The following is a 27,908-nucleotide window of genomic DNA, read 5'->3' on the forward strand; positions in this document are numbered from 1 at the left end:
GATGAGCTGATGGCACAGATAGAAATAAATGAATATGATTTGATAGCTATCACAGAGACATGGTTACAGGATGACCAGGACTGGAAACTCAATGTTCAAAGATATTTGACGTTCCGCAAGAATAGGCAAAAAGGAAAAGGAGGTGGGGTAGCTTTGTTATTAAAGGAAGGGATCAGTGCAGTTGTGAGTAATGATATAGGTGTAATAGATTGCGATGTAGAATCAGTTTGGGTGGAAATAAGGAATAGCAAGGGAAAGAAATCACGGGTGGGAGTGGTCTACAGGCCCCCGAGGAGTTGCCTCTCTGTAGGGCAAAATATTAATCAGGAAATAAATGTAAGAAGGGCACTGCAATTAACATGGGTGATTTTAATCTGCATATAGACTGGACAAATCAAATTGGCAAGGGTAGCATGGAAGACAAATTTGTAGAGTGCATCGGGAATTGTTTCTTAGAACAATATATTGCAGAACCTACCCGGGAACGGGCTATTTTAGGTTCGGTAATGTGTAATGAGGAAGGATTAATAAGAGATCTCGTAGTTAAGGATCCTCTAGGGGGAAGCGATCATAACTTGGCAGAATTTCAAATTCAATTTGAGGGTGAGCAACTCAGGTTTCAAACCAGTGTCTTCAACTTAAACAAGGGCAATTACAGATGTATGAAGAAAGAGTTGTCCAAAGCGGACTGGGAAAATAGACACAGGGAAAGTCAGTAGAGGAGCAGTGGCAGACTTTTAAGCAGATGTTTCATAACACTCAGCAAACATTTATTCTAGTCAGAAAGAAGGACTCGACGAGAACGATGAACCACCCACCCGTGGATAACAAAGGAAGTTAAGGAGAGTATCAAATCAAAAACAAAGGTGTACAAACGGCAAAAGCTAATGGTAGGTCAGAGGACTGGGATTTGATTTTAGAAACCAGCAGTGGATGACTAAAAAACTAATAAAGAGGGAGAAAATTGATGAGAGTAAATTGGCAAGAAATATAAAAACAAACAGTATGAGCTTCTACGGGTATATAAAAAGGAAGAGAGTAGTTAAAGTAAGTGTGGGACCCTTAAAGGATGAGACTGGGGAATTAATAACAGGGAACAGGGAAATGGCAGATAATTTAAACCAATATTTTGCATCGGTCTTCACGGTGGAGGACACTATAAACATCCCAACAATAATAGATGAGCAAGGTGCAAATGGGAGGGAGGAACTTGCAACAATCTCTATCATGAGGGAAAAGCTGCTGGACAAACTGATGGGACTAAAGGCAGACAAGTCGCCAGGACCTGATGGCCTGCAACCAAGGGTTTTAAATGAAATAGCTGCTGAGATAGTGGAGGCATTGGTCAGAATATACCAAAACTCACTGGATTCCGGTAGGGTACCAGCGGATTGGAAAAACGCTAATGTGACGCCCCTATTCAAGAAAGGAGGGAGACAGAAAGCAGGAATTATAGACCAGTTAGCTTAACATCAGTCATTGGGAAAATGCTAGAGTCCATTATTAAGGAAGAACTAGCAGGACATTTAGAAAAACATAATGCAATCAAACAGAGTCAACATGGTTTTATGAAAGGGAAATCAGTAGATGTAGTGTATTTGGATTTTCAGAAGGCATTTGATAAGGTGCCACATAAAAGGTTACTGCACAAAATAAGAGCTCAGGGTATTGGGGGTAATGTGTTGGCATGGATTGAGGATTGGCTAACACACAGAAGGCAGAGAGTTGGAATCAATGGGTCTTTTTCAGGTTGGAAAGCTGTAACTGATGGGGTGCCACAAGGATCGGTTCTAGGGGGCCTCAACCATTTACTATCTATATTAATGACTTGGAAGAAGGGACAGAGTGCAGAGTATCCAAATTTGTTGACGATACAAAAATAGGTGGGAAGGCATGTTGTGATGAGGACACAAAGAATCTGCAAAGGGATATAGATAGGTTAAGTGAGTGGGCAAAAACTTGGCAGATGGAGTTCAATGTGGGAAAATGTGAGGTCATCCAATAAAAAAGGTAGATTATTTAGATGAAGACTACAAAATGCTGCCGTACAGAGGGATCTCAGTGTTCTTCTACATGAAACATAAAAAGTTAACATGCAGGTGCAGCAAGTAATTGGGAAGGCAAATGGAACTTTGGCCTTTATTGCTAGGGGGTTGGAGTTTAAAAATGGGGAAGTCTTGTTACAACTGTACAGGGTGTTGGTGTGGTCACACCTGGAGTACTGCGTACAGTTTTGATCCCCGTGTTTAAGGAAGGATATACTCGCCTGAAGTGTGGTGCCCCAGAATTGGAAATGATACTCTAGCTGAGGCCTAACTGGTGATTTATAAAGATTTACCATAACTTCCCTGTTTTTGTTCTCTATACCTCTCTCTCTCTCTCTCTCTATATATATATATAAATATATTATATATGTATAAAATATATATCTATATAAGCATATCAGCGTCTCTTGTATTATTTTGGAGGAACCATTATTCCCATAAACTTAAGGCATGCCATACAAACATGCAAGTAAGTATATTTTCACTTTTTTTTTTGAGTTCATTACATAATATACAACAGATTTTTCCATGCAGGCAAAGACAAGGCATTTCTGGGTGGATCGGCCAAGATGGATGGCCTTCCTCACTCGGTGCAATCCACAGGTAAATGGAAAGGTAATTATCATCAAGAAGAAGCATTTTAAAGTTGAAACATTTCAGAAATATTCCCAAGAAATTGCTCCACAACGAAAAATGCCAAAAACAAATGAATTGGGGGGGTACCTGAAGTGAAAAGGTTAGTGCGAGGTCAGTCTCCACTAGACCACTAGGCGGCAGTATAATCTCATGAGATCGTAGGATTCGTTTCGAGCCCTGTGTTAAAGATTATATTAAAATTAGCAATGCAATAAAACACTTTCAAAAGGTATGAAATGCGGGTAATTCCTTAAAGAAACCAATTTATTATTGCATTTGTTAATAAATGTATTTCCCCTTTTCTCTAACTTGGTATTTTTTAAACACAAAATCTTTTTGCCATTGCATGTTTTTAATTTTACATTGTTGTACTTCAACAGCAAATCCTAAGGATGTGGCCTGGCTGTCCTCTAGGATGGGATTGCCAGGAAGGTAGACAAATCCATTATTGAGACCGTCACTAGAAAGTGCAGGAGTGCTGCCTGGGCAGATTTCACCATCACTCCATCCTTCAGGAGAGAGTCTGGCATCTGGTCATCCAGGATAGGGAGGCAGTAAGAGAGGTGGATATTGGCAGCAAGCGAAGTTCGACAGAGGAGGAATCGGGAGTGAGAGGAGCCGGTTGGAGCAGGGATCCAAAACAAGAGGCACACAGAAATACAGGTGGTTTGGATGGCATTAAACTGCAAGAATGAAGTTCATGTCAGTCAAGCCTTAGAACCTGAACATGCTCCCAATTTCTAGTTGCAGGAATAATCTTCCTGTATGTAGTAACAGAGTGTGATACGGTGTAAAATCTCCTTTGTATAATGATACAGCATGTGTTACTAGTTACATTCTGTATACTGTAACACACTATGCCACTGGGTAAAACACTCCTGTTTATAATAAATAATGCATTGTCTCACTTTGCGCAAGACTTCTGTGCATTGTAAATACAGTATACTACCACCCTATATTTATACACCATACACATTATTTATCATCTTGCTTGGTATAACAAACTTGTATATAGTAGCATGTCTTACTGGTTATAACATTCATATATATAGTATAAGCAAACCGTTAAGTTTAACTAGTTCAGACTGCAATTATTTTCTTACACAATGCTTTCAAACACATAGTACAGGCAGAAAGAAGTCAACAACAAAATCAAGAGAATTAGCAACCTTTGGCAGAGCATATTTTTTTATGCAACACTTTAATTAGCAAAAGTATGAACAATCATTAACCTGTCCTCAGTAGTCATTGATCACTGGCAGCCTCTAGAACAGCTTGATCTCAATAGGCTGCACCGTACCCTCCCCATCATTCTATATTTCAGAGAGCCTTCTTTCTACTGGTGCTATCCCTCTGAAGTCCCCAACCTCTATGCATCCTATGCCTACTTCTTGATAGATATTTGCTGCTCTAGAACTCCTAGGCCAAGCCAGGAGTGTACATTAAAAAAAAATCTACAACTGCATCATTTAGTGATTCTTTAATCATTAATTTTAATACTTGTAAATCACAGACGGGCAGTGTGGAATTTCCCAATATGCACTTTGGATATTCACCAGGAGCTGAAGTGGAAATTCCTGACTCCGACTCTTCTGGGTTTCTGTCTAAACCTTTTATCAGATTTGTTTCCTGCACTCTGATGGCATATCTTTGGAGGGCACGGGGCCCAATTCTGGATTAGCAGCAATGACTGGTTAAAAAGTTAGCAACATGGGCCAGCTATGCAGGCTCTACTGAAAGTTAGACAGATGACTGTTGTTGGGGTTTAGCAGGTCTATGCTATAAAACTACATTCATGGAAGATCCACTGGTCAATAAATAAATCTACATACCTCACCTGCTTCTGCTGATAGTTACAAAACCATCAGACAAAGATTAAAGCAGTAACATTTATAGTAATGAGGTTGTATCCATAATGTACAAATAAAATACTCGTGGTGCTGCTTACAGACAAAAAAATGTCTCCCTTTTGCTGTTGTCTTGTTTCATCTCCCACTCTGTGCCTCTCAGGCACTTTGTCATTTTCATCTCACTATTTGACCAGATGGTGTCTTTCCCAGTATCTGTAAATCTGTCTTTCTCTGCACCTTTTTCTCTTCCCTCTGAGTGCTTCATACACATTGCTTTACCAATTTAATCTCGCATTATTTATTTGCAAGGTGAGACACGCAGCTAAATGGCAGGCAACACAAGGGTATCCAGGAGCTGCTGTAATGTGCAGATAAAAGAGCTGTAGGGAGGAGACTGATGCCCAACTTGCTGGGTTTTTTAGTTTTCCTGATTTCATCATAATTGGAGAATTTTTTTTTAATTCAGTTTTTAAATATTAGTTTATGCGAGCTATGTTTTCCCCCATGGTTTTCAGAACATGTAATGTTACATAGAGATTGTTAAGCATTAAAAAAGACCAAGGTCCATCTAATTTGGCTTCGACCATTCTAGTAGTCTCCAGATATAATGATAAGAGTTATTGTCTAAATCAATCATAGCAATTTCTATCAATTAGTCTATAAGAAACCTAGACATTAGGTAAGGAAAGCCTAGTGGAGAAAAGCTTTGGGAACCATATGTCCAAAGTTACCTATTTCTCCCAAGCCTGGTACACTTACCACATACCCAATTACACATATACTGTATCCCAAAATGTTAATTTCTCTAAGAAATTTATCTAACTTGTACATAAATTAATCAATATGAACAGCTTCCACTATCTCCCTATCCATTACAACATCGAGACAGGCTATTTGGTTCATTAAGTGTGTGCTGCTTCTGTTTTCATTTGCTATGGAGGGGAGGGAGCAGTTCTGTGATTACGTGGGAGGAAGCGTGTAGCATTGTGGTAAAGAAACCATAATTTCAAAAAAGTGGAGTAGGGGCTGGAGATCACAAACTAGAGGTGAAGAAAATACATTAGAGTAAGGTCAAAAGCTTAGGCAGGGCTTTGCAAAAGGTATCCTGAGATGAGGCAGAAAGGAAACCAAGGATTGCATTCAGGGCCTTGGGAGTGAGAACAGGTAGGCAGAAGTAAAATGGGAGAGCGATGGAGGTCAAGGGTGGGAGATTTAGAGAAGAAAGGGGAGAAGATTGGGAGTGAAAAAAAAATAGATGATAGAAAGTGGAATAAAGGGCATTCCAACAAGGTTACCTTGCACGCTTGTGAACAACTGAATATTAAAATTGAATAGGTCTGTAATGACCTTGTGAGAAGGTAATGTCACATGGTTAGGATGGAGCAATGGGTAACTTTTTGTTTTTGTAATCAGACATCTCTACATTTGTTTTACAGACACAAACCGTTTACTTAGATATATAGATAAAATTATTGGTTGTTTATAAAATGTCATAATTAAGACATAACTTTTGGAGAGGACCTTCATAACAATCCATGGCTGTTATTCATGAATTCCCAAAATAAAATCAGTTTACCCCCACCCCACTTACAAATACCCCATACACATCCCCACAAGCAAAGAAACCCCTCAGGGTTCATTGTGTAAACCATATTACCTTCTGAGTAACACAGTAATAATTTACCTCTGCATTTTACTGTTTCCAAGAAATAACAATTTCGGCTGAATTAAAATTAACGATGAAATACAAAGCTAGCAGATGATGGAATATTGCTGGGCACAGCAGTATTCTTTAGCAGTGTTTCCAGAAAGGTAATTTTTTTTAAAATTCAATCTTTGACGTCAGCGCCTCTGAAAAGGCCACATTTATTTCCCGTCTCAGTTGCCCTCTGAATTAAAGCCTGGCTTGGGTATAAAATTAAAACCCAACACGGGCCTGACCCGACAACAGCCAACCCGAACCGGGCCTGAGTCCCATAATTTTTTCAAATGCCCGACCCAACCTGAAAATAACAAATATTAGATTAAATGTAGATTAAAACGAAAACAATACAAAACAAAACAGTACAGTCCAGCCCAACGCGACCCAAACCCGAATGCTGGACACAGAATACTGACCCGACCCAACCTGAACCCAACACATGTAGTCGGGTTTGGTTGGGCACAGGTCAGATAGCCAGGCTTTACTCTGATTGTGGTGTTGGGCTGCCTTATTGCTGTTTTTACAATGAAACAGCTTTCTAAACCCCTTCAGAGATCACCAAGAGTCCACTGTGTTGTGTGGAACTGGAGCCATGTGCAAAAGAAAGAAAAGAACAAACCTGCCTTTATATTGTGCCTGTCACAATCTTAGAGCAAACTGAAGAGCTTTACTGTCAATTAAATACCTTCAAAGTATAGTCACTGTTGTAATGTAAAAAGCATGGCAGCCAATTTGGATACAGCAAGTTCCCTCGGGCAGCAATGAAATAAATGCGAATAATCTGCTTTTAGTGTCAGTCAAGGTATAAATATTAGCCAGCCACCAGAAGGAACTCCCCTATGCTTCATTAATAGTGCCATGGGATCTTTTGATGCCCACCTTAAAGGGCTGACGGTGCCTCAGTTTAACATCTCATCCGAATGGAGGCATCTCAGACAGTGCAACACTCCCTCAGTAGACCAGACCTGGTACATTCCCTTACCTTAAAATGATTAGTGAATCAGTTGGCTTCTTACAAGAAAAATTCAATTTCCCCTCAATTCCAGTGCACATGTTACCAGATTTATTGCATTCAACATCAGGGGTTGCTATGATGGGATATAAATTCATACCTCTGGGTTGCTAGTCTAGTACAATAAACACCATCGTATCTATATTAAATTCTGTCAAATGGACTCCTTAAAGCACAGATCACAACACGTACAGAGCTCATCATAGAGAGCCTCAGATATTCAGCAGAGTAAGAGCTACAAATCAACAGAATGTTAGAATTAAACCACAGTACGTGTATACTCCAGTGAGGTGCTACAGTAAAGATCAACTTTGTCAAATGCACCACCCACCTCGGCAGTCAGATGCAATAAGGATGTAACTGCTCTGGTTTCCACAGTACCCTCGACTTCGGAGAATAAGTCAATTGCCTATTTGGAGTGCAGGGACACTTCTTGAAGCAGTCGTGCAACATTATGCGAGTTTCCCTGTAGGGCAAATTCAATAGCACTGGAATGGCATCATGTTTATAAATAGTATTTTCTGACTTCATTTCTGTACTTTCACAAATGGGCGGGGAAGGAATGAAGAGCAATGATCATCCTTCCATCGGAAGTTCAGGGGTGGAACTGTTTGCAGATGATTCCACAGTATTCAGCTCCACTTACGACTCCTCTTGCAGCAGGTCCTAGACTGTCCAGCTTCAAGTGCCTTCATGCTCTGCAAAGATCATCTCCAACAGGAAACGGCCCACCCATCTGGCCTTCACCGAGTTCCCCTCTATTAACTTTCTGGGAGTCACTACCTACTAGAAGCTTAAGTAGTCCAGGCATATCAACAACATGGCCACAAGAGCAGGGCACAGATTGGGGACTGAACAATGAGTGGCTCACCTCCTGACCCATTAAAGCCTCTCCACCCATCTATAAAGTTAAAATCAAGAATGTGCAGGAATAGTCACCACTCATTTGGATGGGTGCAACTGTGATAATACTCAAGAAGTTTGACATCAACACAAGAACACAGCAGTAGCTCTCTTAATTAATGCTCCTGCCAATGGACAAAATATTCACCATCTCTGGTGCATTGTGGCTCCAATATGTACAATCTTCTAGGTGCACTGCTTACTTGAACAGCACTTTCCGCTGCAACCTCTACCACTGAGGAGGGCAGGAGCAGCTACATTTTGGGAAAATCTTCAACTCCACGTCACAGATCATTCTAACTTGGACATTTACCCCTATTCCTTTTTCATTCACTGTGAAAATCCTTGGAATCCCTACTTAACATCTCCCAAGGCCTGCAAGAGTTCAAAAAGGCGCCCCACAATTATCTTAAGGAGTTTAAGGGTGAGCAAGAGATGCAGCTGTACTAGCATTACCCACACCCTGCTAACACATTGCTGGTCCAATCTGTCCTCGTGAGCTCCAAATAGGTGGGTTAAAACTCCAAAGGTAGTACTGCAGTCTTGTTTATTTTACATGCCTACCATTGAAGCTGTAGTCAGCAGTGTCTACTGTTGTAAATTAAAAGGCCATTGAATCTCTGCGTTGTGATTCTCAAGAGTCTCACCTTACCACATTCACTATCCTAACAGAAATGCAATGCATTACAAATGGAGCTGAGGTGCGGATCAACCCTGGCCAAATTGATTGGCTGAAATGGCCAAGGGGCTGAATGACTTACTCCTGTTCCTTATGTTCTTATGCAATGATATTAAAGAGAAGAATTGCAATAGTGACTGTGAAAGAGAGCCAGTACAACAGTGAATTCAAAAAAAGGCTTATAAGTGAGCATGAAAGAGAATACTCAGAACTGCAAGTGAAAAAAGAACAATCATAACAGTGAATGTAAAAGAGAGGACAGATCAACAATAAGTGTAAAAAGGAAGGGAAACAGTAAGTGTAAAAGAAAGTGTGAACTGGACAGTGATCAGCAAGATTGCAAAAGCAAAAAGGTAGGCCCTGTGAGCAAAACAGCAAGTATGAAAAAATTCACTAAGTTCCACAAGACTTTTTTGCCGAGACTGCCTTTCACAACTCACTTGATATATCAGTCCGATCTGGTCTAGTGTCAGCCCTGACTCAGTGGTAATACTCATACCTCTCGAGTTATATGGCCATGGGTTCAAGCCTCACTCGACACACTTTGAGCAAATAATCTAGGGCGACACTCCTAGTGTCAGTACTGAAGGAGTGTTGCACTGTCAGAGGTCATCTTTCAAATGAGATGTTAAACCAAGTCCCCATAAGCCCTTTCAAGGGGACATAAAAGAATCATCTACGTTTGATGTGATTGTGTCAACCAGCCCTTCCCCAATTTGCTAGCGTCTGGTTCTTCTGTGATTTACTCCGCTGTATTCGGTGACTGGAAAGTCTAGCAAGACTGGGAGGATAAGAGGGGGGTGGGGAAGAGGGAGCAAAAGTTAAAATAACTAAATCTTCCAAGGTTCCTGCTTCTGATCTCTGTCCAGAGAACCCTTCTGGAAAGTGCACTTGTAGATATGCAAGATGAGAAAAGGATCAGTGTCAGCTGTGAAATCACCACACCACCCACCTGGCCCCCTCCCCACAGTCGAGTAACCAGCTGACATTCACTGTCCAGACTCTCCCAGGTGATAAATTACCACTGGTTGAACACTGAGGCCAGTCAATGGCCATGAAATTCTATCTCAGGATGAGGGATGGCCCCTGATGGTTGAGCAAGTTGGTGCTCAGTCATCTGATTTCAGCCAGGGTAGTGGTAGGATTGTTGCAATTGACCTCTGGACTTATAGATTCTCAGTATTGATTAATAAGATCCTGTGTATGTGTGTGTACATTCAGCAAGAGCAGGCCAGGCTCAGTTGTGATGCTCTGTGTAGTCAAAGACTGGTGATAGCAAAGCTCACCTGCAGACACTAGGTATTTGGATGAGATACTGGGCAAGCAGAATAGGAGGGAAGATAATGGCCAGGATCTTGTGGAGGTGGCCGGGCTCCCAGTGCCCAGCTGAAAAGGCAGGGAGCAGTGGACACTGCTGGTACTGCAGAGGCCTTGGACCCAGGCTCAGCGCTGGAGAGCCAGACTTCAGATAAGTGAGGCAGGATCGCCAGGGGCAGTCCCAACGAGGAGAGGGATCCACAGAGGTTGAAGTTTTGCTGGCAGGGGACCCCAGTGGGCCATAGATCGCCACCCACTCTCACCCCCCACCCCACTCCCCCTCCACCCCACACACAAACTGGTGGGGACAATATCCTGGATGAATGTTTTTACTCCTGTCAGTCTCTGATTTGACCAGGCATTGGAGTTTCAAATTATAATGTTGTCCACCTCCTCCCTAAATATTGACAAAAACTGAAAACTGTAAAACCTGTCAGGAAAGTGTTTAAAGTTTGGGATAATGTGGCCATTCAAGATCTGCAAATTTGCTTTGACAATATGAATTGGGATATTTTTAAGGAAGACGATGACACAGATAGGACCACAGATATTATGATTATCTTTTGTGAACAGCTTCATTATCTAACTAAAACGATTAATATCTAGCCAAATGAGAAACCTTGGATTACAAAGGATTTAAAAGTAATAATGAAGGAAAGACAATTTGTATTTAGTGTTGGGAACCAAGACAAACTTGATCAATATCAAAGTAAGAAAGGAAATTCAGAATGCAAAAAATGCATATGGAGACAAGCTACATAATTGTTTTAGGACAAATAATCCCAGAGATGCATGTAAGTGTATACGTAAAATGACAGGCTTCCTATCGATGAAGAGAAATGACCCCTTTCTGTCTGCAGACAATCCTCGTGAAGTTGTGAATGAATTGAATGGATTTTTTAACCAGTTTGAAAATGATGAATTTGAGAAACATGTGATTTGGCAATCGGCTTCACTTGGTGAATCAGAAGGACCTCGTGTTACCATTATCAAATGGGAGGTAGAGAAGCAATTCAAGCATGTGAATCCACAGAAAGCATGGCCCAGATGAGATCAGTGGAAACATTCTTAAGGAATGTGCTCATCAGTCGGCAGTTCCTTTTCTCTGGTCTTTCAGAAATTGTTTGATACGCATACTGTTCTTTGTTGTTGGAAATCAGCCATCATCGTTCAGGTTGCTAAGAATTTGAGGCCTATTGAGCTGAATGATTGCTCTTATGTCAATAGCCATGAAGTGTTTCGAGCACATTGTGTCAAAGCATCTTTTAGATCCTCTTGTTCTACATAGACATCAGTTTCAGTTTGCTTATCAACCTCACAAGTCAGTGGATGATGCCATTCTGACCTTGGTCCACTTGATCCAACAGCACATGGATAAATTAGGCAACTATGCTCGTGACACCTTTGTTGATTTCTCTTCAGCTTTTAATACTATGCAACCATTCAAGCTTATTAAGAAACTGAAAAATCTTGATGGTAATCCTACTCTCCTACTTTGGATGAGTGATTTTCTTCACAACAGGATCCAACAGGTGTTAGTCGCTGGGATTTACTCAGAACCCATGTTAATGAATACTAGATCTCCTCAGGGCTGTGTACTCTCACTCATGCTTTTTACCCTCTACACAAATGATTGTCAATCAGAACACGACGATATAATGATTCTGAAGTATGCTGATGATACGGTACTTGTGGGCCTCATCAGAAATAATAAACTATAGAGACTCAGTGGAGAGGTTCATAAAATGGTGCAATGACAATTCTCTTAAATTGAATGAAAAAAAGATGAAAGAACTAGTTAAAGACTTTAGGAAAAAGCCAGCCTAATGATATTGTGCCCATAATGATTCATGATGTGGATACTGAAATTGCCACCACCTATAAGTATTTAGATATTAAAGTAGATAAGTTAAATTGGGGGAGGAACAGTGAAGTGGTGTGATGCCTAAGGGGCATACACGATTCTATTAAAGTTAAAATCCTTTCGAATAGATCCCACAATTATGAAACTCTTCAATACGACTGTAGTTGAGAGTCTTATCCTTTTGGATGTCTCTCCTGATAATGTTGTCTTAGGAATGGAGATTCTTTAAGAATACAGAGATTGTTGAATCAGGTAGGAAAGGTATTTGATGAGCAGACCTTTCTTGACTAAATCTGGTCTCGAAGAATTTTGACAGAAGTAAAGAGTGTTATGAACAGTTGTCTCAGTCTTACTGTTGGATCAGTTCAGGGAAAAGACTACAATCCCTTAGACAAATAGGTACTTGAACTCGTTCGTGCCTTTCTCTACAAGAACTAACAGGAGCCTGATGAATGGATGAGGATACTGTTACGATCAGGTGAGGTGGGGTCGAAGGGCTCCCCTCTTTTCCCTCTCCTTGTTTGACCACAGCAGGTTTATTTCTTTTTGAAGTGGATATACTTGCCAATTTAATGAATGTTTAACTGTTTACGCGGATGATCATAAAAGAACCAGACAGTTTTTCTTGAGTTTAACAAAAAGAGGTTAACTTTATTGTATTTAAACCGATCTAAGTAAAAATAAAATATGTTCCAACTTTCACATTCACACACAAATAGGTTACAGAAGGATAGATTTATTGAATTAGAGTCCAGAGAAATAAAAGCAATATATAGTCTGTGGAGATTGGTGTCTCAGCTGGCTTTAGGCTGAATTTGGTAGCTGCGCGAGACTTTCTTTGGTGGTCCTGAGGCTTCCGGTTTGAAGACGTGGACGCTGGTTCGGTGGTTCTCTGGGAGGCAGCAATGCGGTTGGTTTCCTTCATGAGGGGGTTTCTGTCTGTTCTTTCTGGAAAGTTTTATACTCTCAGTAGCTCCCCCCTCAGGCTTAAGTAATTAAGCACACTGAGCATCAATTGGTAAACAGACTAACACAATCAAACACTGATCAATTAAACCACTGAACACTACAGTCTGCAGGGGATATGCCTTGGTGCTCATGGTCAGAAGGCAGAGTTCAAAGCTTGCAAAGTTTGAGTGGTTCATCACTACCAGTTTAATATTCAGGTTTCTAGCCAGAGGATTAAAAAAAAAAATCAGCATTCGACCTAGCATGTTTTCGTGAAAATATGCACTCATGATGGGACTCACTGATCGATTGATTGATTATTTTAATGTACTGGAATTAGTTTTTAACATAAATTTTAATCAAGTTTGACTTTTTGTGATAGAGTAATTTTCTTCCTTTTTATTTTTCATGCGTAATTTTAATGAATAAGCAATGTACCTGAAATGAATACCCGTATGGACAAGAAACTGAAATTGAATTGAATTAACTTGAATAAGACAACTCCTCCATCCCAGGAATCAATCTAGTGAATCTTGTCTGAGCTGTATCCAATGCAAGTATATATCTCTTTAAGTAAGTAGATCAAAACTGAACGCAGAATTCTAGGTGTGGTCTCACCAGTGCCCTGTACGGTTGTAGCAAGACTTCCCTACTTTTACACTCCATCCCCTTTACAACATTCCATTCACATTCCTAATTACTTGCTGTACTTGCATGCTAACTTTCTGTGATTTATGTTGAAACTTCCGTATTAGATATGTTTGAAATACATTTCATTTACAGTTTTTTGGGGTGTTGCAGCTCATAGCCCAGTTCAGTTACCACACTTTCTATCCTTCACAAAACTGAATGTGCTCCTGAATGTCTGGTTACTAATACCTCATTATCAGACTTAAAAATTGATGGTGGAATCCAAGCTTGGTTCCGAGAGTTCATTAGCTAGCAGTCACCACAGCAGGATCTGGGAGCAGGAGCTGAAGCATAATGATATTAAGATGTGATTACATTTACATCAAACACTGTAAGGCCCAAATGGAGCGGGAGAGACACTTGATTGTCCCTTGCAAAATCAGTGACATCAAAAGAGCTCTGCATAATTGTGAACCACATTATTCTTTGCTGTCAAAAATCAGCTTTCAAATCAAGGTGGAGGAAAATTGCTGGAAATGTTTTATCAAAAGCAGAATACACTTGCAATACATAGCAAGGCGGAAGACTTCCAATGCTCCCTATTTGAGTATGTTATTCTAATGTCTTGTGCATCCCCAATTTTAATCTCTCCACCATTGACAGCTGTCCCTTCAGCTGCCTAGGCCCTAAGCTCTGGAATTCACTCCCTAAACCTCTCTCCGCATTTAGGACACTCTGTAAACCCCATCTTTGACTAAGCTTTTGGTCACCTGTTATAGAACATAGAACAGTACAGCACAGTACCGGCCCTTCAGCCCACGATGTTGTGCCGACCCTTTAACCTACTCTAAGATCAAACTACCTACATACCCTTCATTCTACTATCATCCATGTACCTATCCAAGAGTCGCTTAAAAGTCCCTAATGTATCTGCTTCTACTACCACCACTGGCAGTGCATTCCACGCACCCACCACTCTCTGTGTAAAGAACCTACCTCTGACATCTCCCCGAAACCTTCCTCCAATCACCTTAAAATTATGCCCCCTGGTGATAGCCCTTTCCACCCTGGGAAAAAGTCTCTGGCTATCCACTCTATCTATGCCTCTCATCATCTTGTACACCTCTATCAAGTCACCTCTCATCCTTCTTCGCTCCAATGAGAAAAGCCCTAGCTCCCTCAACCTTTCTTCATAAGACATGCCCTCCAGTCCAGGCAGCATCCTGGTAAATCTCCTCTGCATCCTCTCTAAAGCTTCCACATCCTTCCTATAATGAGGCGACCAGAACTGAACACAATATTCCAAGTGTGGTCTAACCAGGGCTTTATAGAGCTGCAGCATAACCTCGCGGCTCTTAAACTCAATCCCCCTGTTAATGAAAGCCAACACCCCATACACCTTAACAACCCTATTAACTTGGGTGGCAAACTTGAGGGATCTATGGACGTGGACCCCAAGATCCTTCTGTTCCTCCACACTGCCAAGAATCCTGTCTTTAAGCCTGTATTTTGCATTAAAATTCGACCTTCCAAAATGAATCACTTCACACTTTTCCAGGTTGAACTCCATCTGCCACTTCTCAGCCCAGCTCTGCATCCTGTCAATGTCCCATTGCAACCTACAACAGCCCTCCACACTATCCACAACTCCAGCAACCTTTGTGTCATCGGCAAACTTACTAACCCAGCCTTCCACTTCCTCATCCAAGTCATTTATAAAAATCACAAAGAGTAGAGGTCCCAGAACAGATCCCTGCGAAACACTACTGGTCACCGAGCTCCAGGCTGAATACTTTCAATCTACTACCACCCTCTGTCTTCTATGGGCCAGCCAATTTTGTATCCAGACAGCCAAATTTCCCTGTATCCCATGCCTCCTTACTTTCTGAATGAGCCTACCATGGGGAACCTTATCAAATGCCTTGCTAAAATCCATATACACCACATCCACTGCTCTTCCTTCATCAATGTGTTTTATCACATCCTCAAAGAATTCAATAAGGCTTGTGAGGCATGACCTGCCCCTCACAAAGCCATGCTGACTATCTCTAATCAAACTATGCTTTTCCAAATAATCATAAATCCTGTCTCTCAGAATCCTCTCCATTAATTTGCCCACCACCGACGTAAGACTGACTGGTCTATAATTCCCAGGGTTATCCCTATTCCCTTTCTTGAACAAGGGAATAACATTTGCCACCCTCCAATCATCTGGTACTACTCCAGTGGACAGTGAAGACGCAAAGATCATCGCCAAAGGCGTGGCAATCTCTTCCCTCGCTTCCCGTAATAACCTAGGGTATATCCCGTCTGGCCCCGGGTACTTATCTATCCTCATGTCTTTCAAAATTTCCAGCACATCCTCCTTCTTAACATCAACCTGTTTGATCATATCAGCCTGTTTCACGCTGTCCTCACAAACGTCCAGGTCCCTCTCACTAGTGAATACTGAAGCAAAGTATTCATTAAGGACCTCCCCTACCTCCTCCGACTCCAGGCACAAGTTCCCTCCACTATCCCTGATTGGCCCCACCCTCACTCTGGCCATCCTCTTGTTCCTCACATAAGTGTAGAACGCCTTGGGATTTTCCTTAATCCTACCCAAGACTTTTTCATGTCCCCTTCTAGCTCTCCTAAGTCCATTCTTCAGTTCCTTCCTGGCTACCTTGTAACCCTCTAGAGCCCTGTCTGATCCTTGCTTCCTCAACCTTAAGTCAGCTTCCTTCTTCCTCTTGACTAGCTGTTCCACATCTCTTGTCATCCAAGGTTCCTTCACCCTACCATCCCTTCCTTGCCTCATCGGGACAAACCTATCCAGCAGTCGCAGCAAGTGCTCCCTAAACAACCTCCACATTTCTGTCGTGCATTTCCGAGAACATCTGTTCCCAATTTATGTTCCTCAGTTCCTGCCTAATAGCATTGTAATTCCCCTTCCCCCAATTAAATATTTTCCCATCCCGTCTGCTCCTGTCCCTCTCCATGACTATAGTAAAGGTCAGGGAGTTGTGATCACTATCACCGAAATGCTCTCCCACCGAGAGATCTGCCACCTGGCCTGGTTCGTTGCCAAGCACCAAATCCAATATAGACTCCCCTCTAGTCAGCCTATCTACATATTGAGTCAGGAAACCTTCCTGGACACACCTGACAAAATCTGCTCCATCCAAACTATTTGCACTCAGGAGGTTCCAATCAATATTAGGGAAGTTGAAGTCACCCATGACAACAACCCTGTTACTTCTGCACCTTTCCAAAATCTGCCTCCCAATCTGTTCCTCCGTGTCTCTGTTGCTATTGGGGGGTCTATAGAAAACTCCCAATAAAGTGACTGCTCCTTTCCTGTTTGACTTCCACCCATACTGACTCAGTAGACAAACCCTCCTCGACGACCTCCCTTTCTGCAGCTGTGATACTATCCCTGATTAGCAATGCCACTCCCCCACCTCTTTTACCTCCCTCCCTATTCCTTTTGAAACATCTAAACCCCGGAACATCCAACATCCATTCCTGCCCCTGTGATATCTAAGTCTCCGTAATGGCCACAACATCGTAGCTCCAAGTACTGATCCATGCTCTAAGTTCATCACCCTTATTCCTGACACTTCTTGCGTTAAAATAGACACACTTCAACCCATCATACTGGCTGCAACTTTGCCCTGTCAACTGTCTAACCTTCCTCGCAGACTCTCTGCACTCGGTATCTGCCTGTTCATCAGCTACCCCATCTACTGATCCGTAGCTCCGGTTCCCATAATAGCTCTTTATGTAGTTCATTGACAAATTTTACCTAATAACACTTCTATGAAACACTAGGGGACATTGCAAAGGATTAGTGTACTGCAATGTTAAAAATGTAGAAGTAAAAAACTGGTATCAGTAAAAGTGACATGAAGCGGTTAGATTGTTGTATAAACCCAACTGAGTCACTCATGTCCTTTCGAGAAGGAAACCTGCCCTCCTATCTCAGTCTGACCCACGTGACTCCAACCCACACCAAAACTGTTGACTCTTAACAATCCTTTGAAGTCGCCTTGCTCAGTATAGACCAAAGGCCTGTTTCTGTCCTGTAAATGCTATGTAAAACCTTCTGCTTGAGTTTAAGGTGCACTGATGTTGCCCAGCTTTGTTCCCTCCCACGCAGGAAAGGCAACTTGTGTGGGTCACTTTCTCTGCTTTATATTGGGTTTCAACGAGCATGGACTTGAGAAATCTCGAGGACTTTACTTTTGGGTTATGGACAGCTGGGGGTCGGGAGCCAGTGCCACTGGCACAGGTGTCTCAAATGATATGAAAATAGCTTCACTTTTAAAGTTGCTTGCTAGCTGTGCTCTGCAGTGCAGAGACTCGGTTCCTGTACCAGCAGAAACACAGAAGACCAGCTCCCTGCATTTACCGTGTTTAACTTGTGGATGTGACCTCCAGATGTCCCCACTGATGTGCTTTTACAATATGTAAAATGCACCTCCAGTGAGCCTTCTGCATGCCCACCAACAATTGATGATCCAAAATTGGGATGGGACAGGAGTTGAAGAGAGGGACAGAGGTTGAGTAACCTACCAGCCTAGCTGTGTAGTGCTGTGGTGAATCAATTAGCCATTTTCTGCATGCTGAGAAGTTAAATTTTTTTTTTTTAAGTACTTTATTATTTTGCAGAACATTGTTTACTGGAACAGTACCAGGGATGAGGGACTTCTTTATGTGGAGAGACTAGAGAAGCAGGGATTATTCACCTTAGAGCAGAGAGGGTTATGAGGAGATTAAATAGAGGTGTTTTGATAAGAGAGAGAGAGATACTCCTTCCACTAACAGCAGGGTTGGTAACCAGAGTGCACAGATTTAACAACTGCCAAAAGAACCAGAAGGGAGATGAGGAGAAAGTTGTTATGATCTGGGATGCGCTGCGACACAGTGTGTGGAAGCAGATTCAGTAGTAACTTTCGAAAGGGAATTGGACAAATACTTGAAAAGGAAACTATTGCAAGGTAATGGGTAAAGAGCAGGAGAATAGACTAACTGACTAGCTCTTTCAAAGAGCTGGCACAGGCACCACAGAAGGAATGGCCGATTCAGGGATAGGTTATCAAGTAGACATCTGTGCAGGAATGGATTAGTGTGAAATAGAGCAAAAATGTTAGACAAAGCAACACAGCACAAAGATGAGAAAAGGAGCAGGAAGAAGTGACAAAGATTTTGTGCAAGTTTTCAGGGGTTTTTTTTGGCATTCTTTGCACCATCTGCTGCATGGAAAAATGGGACCTACAGATTCCAGAAGGGTCTTTGAGCTTCAGTAATCTGACCAGTCATATTCATTTGATATTTAAGAGTGCAGCAGAGACACATAGGCATGCACACATATACAGAGTGAGGCAGAAACACAGACACACATATACACATAGTGAGACAGAGAATGATGAGCAGAGATACAGGGATGAGGGTGATGGATGAGAGAGACTTAAACAATATACATATGTAAATTTGAGAGAGACACAAGACAGTACTGGAGCAAAGAAAGGTAGAACTGCAGAGAGTCAAGGAGAGAAAGAAAATAAGACAGACAGGCACAAAGATACACAGCCAGTCTGCATCTCCTATCAGTGCAATACATGTAGTTTACTAGAACTAACTGAGGAAATCTCTGAACAAATGAAATGCAGTTGTTACAGGAGATTGCATAGTTAGGGGGACAGACAGGCATTTTTGTAACGGTCATCATGAGTCTCACATGGTGTGTTACCTCCCTAGTGCTAGGGTAAAGGACATCAGGGAGAGGGTGCAGAATATCCTGCAGGAGGAAACCAGAAGTTGTGGTACATATTGATACCAACAACATAGAGAGAACAGGTATTGAGGTCCTGTGGTCAGATTTTCAGGAGCTAGGAAGGAAGTTAAAAAGTAGGAGCTTGAAGGTAGTAACTCTAGATTATTCCCAGTGCCACGCACCAGCAAGAGTAGAAACAGGAAGATAGGGAGGATCAATGCATGGCTTAAGGCGTGGTGCAAGAGGGAGGGCTTCAAATTCAAATTCTTGGGATTTGGGACCAGTTCTGGGGCAGGAGGCACTTAATTTAAAGGGACAGGTTGCACCTCAACAGGACTGGGACCAATATCCCCGTGGGAAGGTTCACTAGTGTGCTTGGGGAAGGTTTAAACTAAATTGGCAGGGGGGTGGGCACCAGCGTATAGAAGCAGAAAAGAGGAATAAGGCGCAAAAAGAAATTAGTGTGTTGGATAGTACTAAAGAAGGAAGTAGTATTATATTAGCTGGAAGCAGACTAAGAAGGACTATGAAGAATATGAACACAGGATTACAATGCATGTATGTAAATACAGAAAGTGTGGTGAATAAGGTGAGCTACAAGCACAAATAGCCATGTGGAATACAATGTAGTGGCAATAACGGAAATGTGGCTTAAAAATGGTGAGGACTGGGTGCTTAATATTCAAGGATGCAAAGTGTTCAGAAAAGATAGGGAAGGAGAAGAGGGAGGTGGGGTGTGGTACTGGTTAGGGAATACATTGTAGTGTTGGAAAGAGAGGCTGTCCTTGAGGGCAAAGACAGAATCCATTTGGTTACAGTTGAGAAGCAAAAAGGGGACGATCATGCTACTGGGGGTATTCAATAGGCCTCCAAATAGTGAGAGGGACATAGTGGAGCAAATCTGTAGGGAAACCACAGAAATGTACAAGAACTATGGAGTGGTGATAGTGGGGGACATTAATTATCCAAATATCAATTTGGATAATGTTAGAATAAAGGGTAAGGAGGGGGAGGAATTTCTGAAATGTGTTCAGGAGAATTTCCTTCACCAGTATGTTCTCGGTCCAGCTAAGGAGGCATTGCTGAATCTGATGCTGGTGAATGAGGCGGCCAAGTGGACCAAGTGTCTGTGGAAGAACACTTGGGCAAGTGTGATCATTGTATCATAAGGTTTAAATTTGCAATGGAGAAGAGCAAGGATCAACCTAAAGTAGAACTTCTATATTGGAAGGAGGCTATCTTCAACGAGACGAGAGGAGGATCTAGTCAGGGTAAAATGGAACCGAAAATAAACAGGAAAAATTGTAATGGAAAAATTGTAATGGAACAATGGGTGATCTTTAAGGAGCAGCATTTAATGAAGTGCCACACAACAGACTTGGGAGCAAAGTTAAAGCTCATCGAATACATGGATATGAAATTGGATGAGTGACAGGAAACAGAGGGTAGTCAATAATGGATGTTTATTGGACCAGAGAAAGGTTTGTAGTGGAGTTCTCCAAGAGTCGGTGTTCGGACCCTTGCTGCTCCTGATACGTTTTAATGACCTAAAACTTGGTGTACAGGGCACAAATTAAAAATTTTCAGATGATACAAAACTTGGAAACATTGTGAACTGTGAGAAGGATAATAGTGTAGAGCTTCAAAAGGACATAGACAGGTTGGTGGAATGAGCAGATAAGTGGCAATTGAAATTTAATGCAGAGAAGTGTGAAGTGATTCATTTTGGGAGGAAGAATGTGAAGAGACAATATAAAATGAAGAATGCAATTCTAAAGGGGGTTCAGGAGCAGAGGGACCTGAGTGTATATGTGCATAAATCATTGAAGGTGTCAGGACAGGTTGAGAGAGCAATTAATAGAGCATACAGCTTCCTAGGCTTCATTAATAGGGGCATAGAATACAACAGAAAGGAAGTTACGTTAAACTTGTATAGAACACTGGTTTGACCTCAATTCGAGTATTGTGTCCAGTTCTGGTCACCACACTTTAGGAAAGATATTAAGGCACTGGAGAGAGTGCAGAAAAGGTTCATGAGAATGGTTCCCGGGATGAGGAACTTCAGTTATGTGGATAGATTGGAGAAGTTGGGACTGTTTTCCTAGGAAGGGAGAACGCTGACAGGAGATTTGATAGAGGTATTCAAAATCATGAGGGGTCTGGACAGGGAAGATAGGGAAAAAACATTCCTATTGGTGGAGGGATCGAGAGCAAGAGGACAAATTTAAGGTAATTGGTAAAAGAAGCAATAGCGACATGAGGAAAAACTGGTTAGGATCTGGAATGCACTGCCTGAGAGTGTGGTGGAGGCAGGTTCAATCAAGACATTCAACAGTGAACTAGATAGTTATCCGAAAAGTGTCACACTCACGCAAGGAGGAATTATGGACTATATAATGAACTTATGAAACAAACCCAAAATGGACACTTTTCCTGAAAAACAAGATGGAGTCAAAATCAGGTGACCTTATCCTGTACTGCCAAAACTCATGGAACCTACAAGAACCCTGAGTCAATCTTCATGTCTGGACCAGCCTTGGAGAAGGCATTAACATGTAAATAGTCATTCTGTGTTAACGGCTTCTAATAAAAACAAGAAATGCTGCAAATACTCAGCAGGCCTGGCAGCATCTGTGGAGAGCGAAGTAGAGTTAACTTTTCAGATCAGTGACCCTTAATCTGAACCACCACCATCAGAGTTCTGATGAAGGATCATTGACCTGAAACATTAACTCTGCTTCGCTCTCCACAGATGCTGCCAGACCTGCTGAGTATTTCCAACATTTCTTTTTTTTCTTTCAGATTTCCAGCATCTGCAGTATTTTGCTTTTATTTCTGTGTTAATGGCTACCTCTCTTCAACAAATCGGGTTAACAATTCGCAGACATGGTATCTCCAAATTCAATCTCAAATGAATGGGTGTGAAAAAAACTGCACTTTATCAAAATGGGATGAAGATGAGTACACCCAGAAACCATTGTCAAACAATGGCCCCACCATCAGACACCATTTATGAGGACAATGGTAAAGAGAAACGATGGTCACATGACAGAAGCCAGGGGTCTGATAAAGAGCTTAAGACAAAGCCAGAGCCAGCAAGAGGGAGATTCCGTCCACTCCAGCGAAAGGAGGATCTGCCTAGAACACCATCTTTAAACTATCTGTAGGCAGAGACTGGAAGTGGCTTTTAGACTCCCTACCTGAGAAATTTTACCAGGGTTTTCGACATTGAACTGTGGCTGCGATACAACAAAACGAAGTCTGCAACAATGCATTCGCGTCCTGAAACTTTCCAACCTTTGCCTTCAGTGAAACAGGAAAAAGGAACAACAGCCCTGCACCGCTTTTAAATCTTCACCCCCGGAGCTGAATACACGGTTTACAGGGAACTCCATTAAATATCATCAGACGTCAATGCATGTTATCTTCTAATCACTATCTTTTTTTGTGTATTTGTGTGTGTATATCTGTATTTCTCTATGCACGTGAGAGTGGGTAAAGTTGCGAATTATTATGGACAGGTGGTAAGTGGTATGGGTAACTTCAACCTCCCAACTGACCTGCTTTGTGAAAAATGATGTGTTAGTCCCTGTGTGTTTTAGGGTCAAATAAACAGACAAACATGTTTTTTTCTGTAGGTTTTAAAAAGAAAGTTAATTTTTTATTTAAACGGCAAAAGCCAAATTGTTTGCAATCTTCACCCACTCATGCATTCACACACACACATGCATGCACAAGGATAGATAGATAGGCAGATAGAGAAAAAAAGGGTAGAATGCAATTAAAGTCCAAAGTGATGTAAGAATTTGTGGTTCACAGAAATCTGTTGAATCTTCTTGGGAGGAAAGTCTTTTCAAAGTCGCAGGCCCGGATGCTGGTAGTCAAACTTGCTGAGGTGTTGTAAATTTCTGGTTTTTAAAACTTGAGACCAGAGGCGGTGGTCACTTTTTAAGTTCTCTGCTGCAGCAAGTTGAAGTATAGTATCAGCAGCAGGGCTTCTTCCTTGTGCTGGACCAATCTTATAGCCTTTGCCTGGAACTGGCTTTCAGTGGTCTTTTCTTGATTGCCCCTCTGTCTCCAGAGGGCTACCTTTTTAAAACAAAGATCCATCACTTTTGAGGCTCCGTCAGGTGACACAGGGCCCTGTCCCTGGTGTGACCACACAATGATCCAGGATATGGAAATCATCACTATCTTGGTGTCTGAATGGGGACCATTCTGTTACAATGGCGCGCCTTCACACCCCATTCATCTAGGCTTGGGCTGTGGAGTCGGTCTGTCTTACAGAACCTTTGTTAGTCCCATTCCTGTAGATAGGCGTCATTAACATATAAAGGGCTCCTTTCAATTTCAATGGGTTTTTCCCAGAGCTAATCCAGATGCAGTTAATGAGTTTCATCTTTGCAGACAGGCGTGTTGATTTCCAGTACAGGAGGGGTCACCTAACCTCTACTCCATTTTGTCTATGATACAGATGTGTCCATTTTCTTGTGGTTCAGTTTATCAGTTGACATTTTGTCCTAATTCCTCCAGGTCATTGTTTATTTTTTCCTTCCAAGTATGACAGAATATTTTCGGGTATTGTGTAAGAAACATTTATCTTTCTTTAAACCTAGAAGAAAACCTATTATCTGTATGTTGACTATTAAAATGTTCAGGGGTTAAAACACATTTGTAATAAAAACGCTGTCTTCAGTCAGTTGAGAGGTGAAAAATCCCTATCATTTACCACCTGTCCATAACAAAATGAAGAATATGCAGGGCCACGGTGAGAAGGTCGGGGAGTGGCACTAGGTAAACTGCGCTTTCGGAGAGCCAGCGCAGACAAGACAGGCCAAATGGCCTTCTTCTGTGCTATAACAATTCTGTGATTCTCTGCTTCAGGTACAGGCTTTGTACATTCCAACAAGGGCGAAAGGTAAGGGAACCAAAGCCAGGGCTCCCTGGATGACAAGAGAGATAGAGAATATGAAGACATTTTTTAAAAAGAGGGTGTATGATGCATGTTAGGTGCATTTTTCACGTGAGAACCAGGCCAAATGCAATAAGTTGAGAGGGGAAGTGAAAAGGAAAATAAGACTGGCAAAGAGAGAATATGAAAACAGAATGGCAATTAACATAAAAGAGAACCCAAAAACCTTTTACCAACATATAAATAGTAAGCAGGTTGTAAGGGGGCCTATTATGGACAAAGAGTGATATATGCTTAGAGGTGCAGGGCAAGGCTAGAATACTCAATCAGTTCTTTGTATTGTTGTTTACTAAGGAAGATGATGTTGACAAAATATTGGTAGAAGCTGAGATGGTAGAGGTAATGGATGGGGTGAAAATTAGAATTAGAACATTACAGCGCAGTACAGGCCCTTCGGCCCTCGATGTTGCGCCGACCTGTGAAACCATCTGACCTACACCATTCCATTTTCATCCATATGTCTATCCAATGACCACTTAAATGCCCTTAAAGTTGGCGAGTCTACTACTGTTGCAGGCAGGGCGTTCCACGCCCCTACTACTCTCTGAGTAAAGAAACTACCTCTAACATCTGTCCTATATCTATCACCCCTCAACTTAAAGCTATGTCCCCTCGTGTTTGCCATCACCATCCGAGGAAAAAGACTCTCACTATCCACCTTATCTAACCCTCTGATTATCTTATATGTCTCTATTAAGTCACCTCTCCTCCTCTCCAACGAAAACAACCTCAAGTCCCTCAGCCTTTCCTCGTAAGACCTTCCCTCCATACCAGGCAACATCCTAGTAAATCTCCTCTGCACCCTTTCCATAGCTTCCACATCCTTCCTATAATGCGGTGACCAGAACTGCACGCAATACTCCAGGTGCGGTCTCACCAGAATTTTGTACAGCTGCAGCATGACCTCGTGGCTCCGAAACTCGATCCCCCTACTAATAAAAGCTAACACACCATATGCCTTCTTAACAGCCCTATTAACCTGGGTAGCAACTTTCAGGGATTTATGTACCTGGACACCAAGATCTCTCTGTTCATCTACACTACCAAGAATCTTCCCATTAGCCCATTAATAGGAAGGATGTACTAAAAAGGCTGACTACACTGAGATTGGATAAGTAGCCTGTTCTGGATGGCTTGCTTCGCAGGTTTCTAAAGAAAGTGGGAGTGGAGATAGCGGAAGGGCTTGCCATAATCTTCCAATCTTTCCTAGATACGGGGGAGGTGGCAAATGATTGGAGAGTGGCAAATTTGATACCCTTGTTCAAGAAAGGGTATAAGGACCTTCCTAGTAACTACAGGCTGGTCAGTTTATCACCAGTGATGGGGAAGATTTCAGAAACCATAATCAGGGAAAAAAAGGCAGATTGTACTTGACTAATCTACCTGAATTTTTTGATGAAGTAACAGAGAACGTTGATGAAGGGAAAGCAATGAATGTTGTCGACATAGACTTTAAGGAAATGTTTAACAAAATATCACATAAAGGCTGGTTAATAAAATTGAGGCTCATGGAATAGGAAGGTCAGTATCAGCTTGGATAAAAAAAAATTGGCTCAAGGACAGAAAACAATGAGTTGTGGTAAATGGTTGTTTTTCAGACTGGAGGATGGTAAGACAGTGGTGTTCCCCATGGTGTATGTATATATATATATATATATATATACACACACACACACACACACACATATATGTGGCAGTGAAGATGATGCCAATCAGCTGCAACAGAACATAGACAGGCTAGCAGAATGGGCAGACAAAAGGCAGATAAAATTTAATACAGAGCAGAGTGAGTTGAAGCATTTTGGCAGAAGGGATAGGGAGAGACAATACAGACTAAATGGCACAGGTGTGAAGTGTGTACAGGGACAGAGGGGCCTGGGGATTCATATGTATAGATCTTTGAAGGTGGCAGGACATATTGAGAGAGTAGTTAGCAAAGCACATGGGATCTTGGACTTCATAAATAGAGGGACCGAGTACAAAAACTCAGAAGTTATGCTGAACCTGTAAAAAGTTCTGGTTAGCCACAACTAGAGCATCGCCTCCAGTTCTGATCATCACACTTTAGGAAGGATGTGAGGGTCCTTGAGATGGTGCTGAGGAGATTACCAGAATGGTTCCAGGGATGAGGAATTTTAGCTACAGGTTTAGGTTGGAGAAGCTGGGGTTGTACTCCTTGGAGCAAAGAAATCACAGAATCACAGAATTGTTACAACGCAGAAGGAGTCCATTAGGCCCATTGTGTCCGCACCGGCTCTCCGAAAGAGGAACGTACTCACTGTCACTCCCCCGTAAGGCTGCACATTCTTCCTTTTCATATAACAGTCTAATTCCCTTTTGAACGCTTCAATTGAATCTGCCTCCACCACACTCTCAGGCAGCGCATTCCAGACTTTAACCACTCAACGCGTGAAAATCTTCTTCCTCATGTCACTTTTGCTTCTCTTACCAAATCTGTGTCCTCTCGCTTGCAATCCTTTTCACGAGTGGGAACAGTTTTTCCCCATCTACTTTGTCCAGACCCCTCATGATTTTGAATAACTCTATCCAATCACCTCTCAGCCTTCTCTTCTCCAAGGAAAATAGTCCTGACTTCTCTCATCTATCTTCATAACTGAAGTTCCTCATCCCTGAAACCATTCTCATGAATCTTTTCTGTACTCTCTCCAATGCCTTCACGTCTTTCCTAAAGTGCGGCACCCAAAACTGGACGCAATACTCCAGCTGAGGCCAAACTAGTGCCTTATATAAGTTCAACATAAGTTTCTTGCTCTTCTCCTCTATGCCCCCATTAATGAAGCCCATTATACAGTATGTTTTATTGACTGTTCTCTCAATCCGTCCTGCCACCTTCAATGACTTATGCACATATAAACCCAGATCCCTCTGCTCCTGCACGCCCATTAGAATTTTACCTTTTGTTTTATATTGTCTCTGCATGTTCTTCCTACCAAAATGAATCACTTCACATTTCTCTGCATTGAACTTCATCTGCCACCTAACCACCCATTCCACCAACCTATGTCCTTTTGAAGTTCTACACTATCCTCCTCACAGTTCACAATGCTTCCAAGTTTTGTATCATCCGCAAATTTTGAAATTGTGCCCTGTACACCAAGGTCTAGGTCATTAATATACATCAGGAAAAGCAAGGATTCCAACACTGACCTCTGGGGAACTCCACTACAAACCTTCCTCCAGCCTGAAAAACATCTATTAAGCAATACTCTGTTTCCTGTCACTTAGCCAATTCTGTATCCATGTTGCTAATGTCCCTTTTATTCCATGAGCTATAACTTTGCTCACAAGTCTGTTGTGTGGTACTGTATCAAACGTCTTTTGAAAGTCCATGCACACCACATCAACTGCATTGCCCTCATCAACCCTCTCTCTCTGTTACCTCCTCCAAAAACTCCAGCAAGTTAATTAAACATGATTTTCCCTTAAGAAATCCATGCTGGCTTTCTTCAATTAACTCGCATTTGTCCATGTAACTATTAATTTTGTCCCAAATTATTCTTTCTAGACGTTTCCCCACCACCAAAGTTAAACTGACTGGCCTGTGGTTGCTGGGCTTATCCTTACACCTTTT

At 41.9% G+C, this 27,908-nt stretch overlaps 1 protein-coding gene across 7 annotated transcripts in view; it reads right to left on the minus strand.

Moving 5' to 3' along the window:
- The window catches only part of pacs2 (phosphofurin acidic cluster sorting protein 2), a 348,015-nt gene that overhangs the window by 137,335 nt on the left and 182,772 nt on the right, over nucleotides 1-27,908 (minus strand). For 6 of the 7 annotated variants that reach the window (XM_068039606.1, XM_068039604.1, XM_068039603.1 and 3 more), the window contains one exon: nucleotides 2,769-2,858. In XM_068039606.1, the coding sequence (XP_067895707.1) occupies nucleotides 2,769-2,858 (90 nt within the window). Of the gene's footprint in view, nucleotides 1-2,768; nucleotides 2,859-3,913; nucleotides 4,038-27,908 lie in introns of those variants that run through there. The other variant, XM_068039609.1, reaches the window with a different exon arrangement.

This window comes from Heterodontus francisci, chromosome 9, assembly GCF_036365525.1.
Source record: "Heterodontus francisci isolate sHetFra1 chromosome 9, sHetFra1.hap1, whole genome shotgun sequence".
In the NCBI taxonomy this organism is placed as follows: domain Eukaryota; kingdom Metazoa; phylum Chordata; class Chondrichthyes; order Heterodontiformes; family Heterodontidae; genus Heterodontus; species Heterodontus francisci.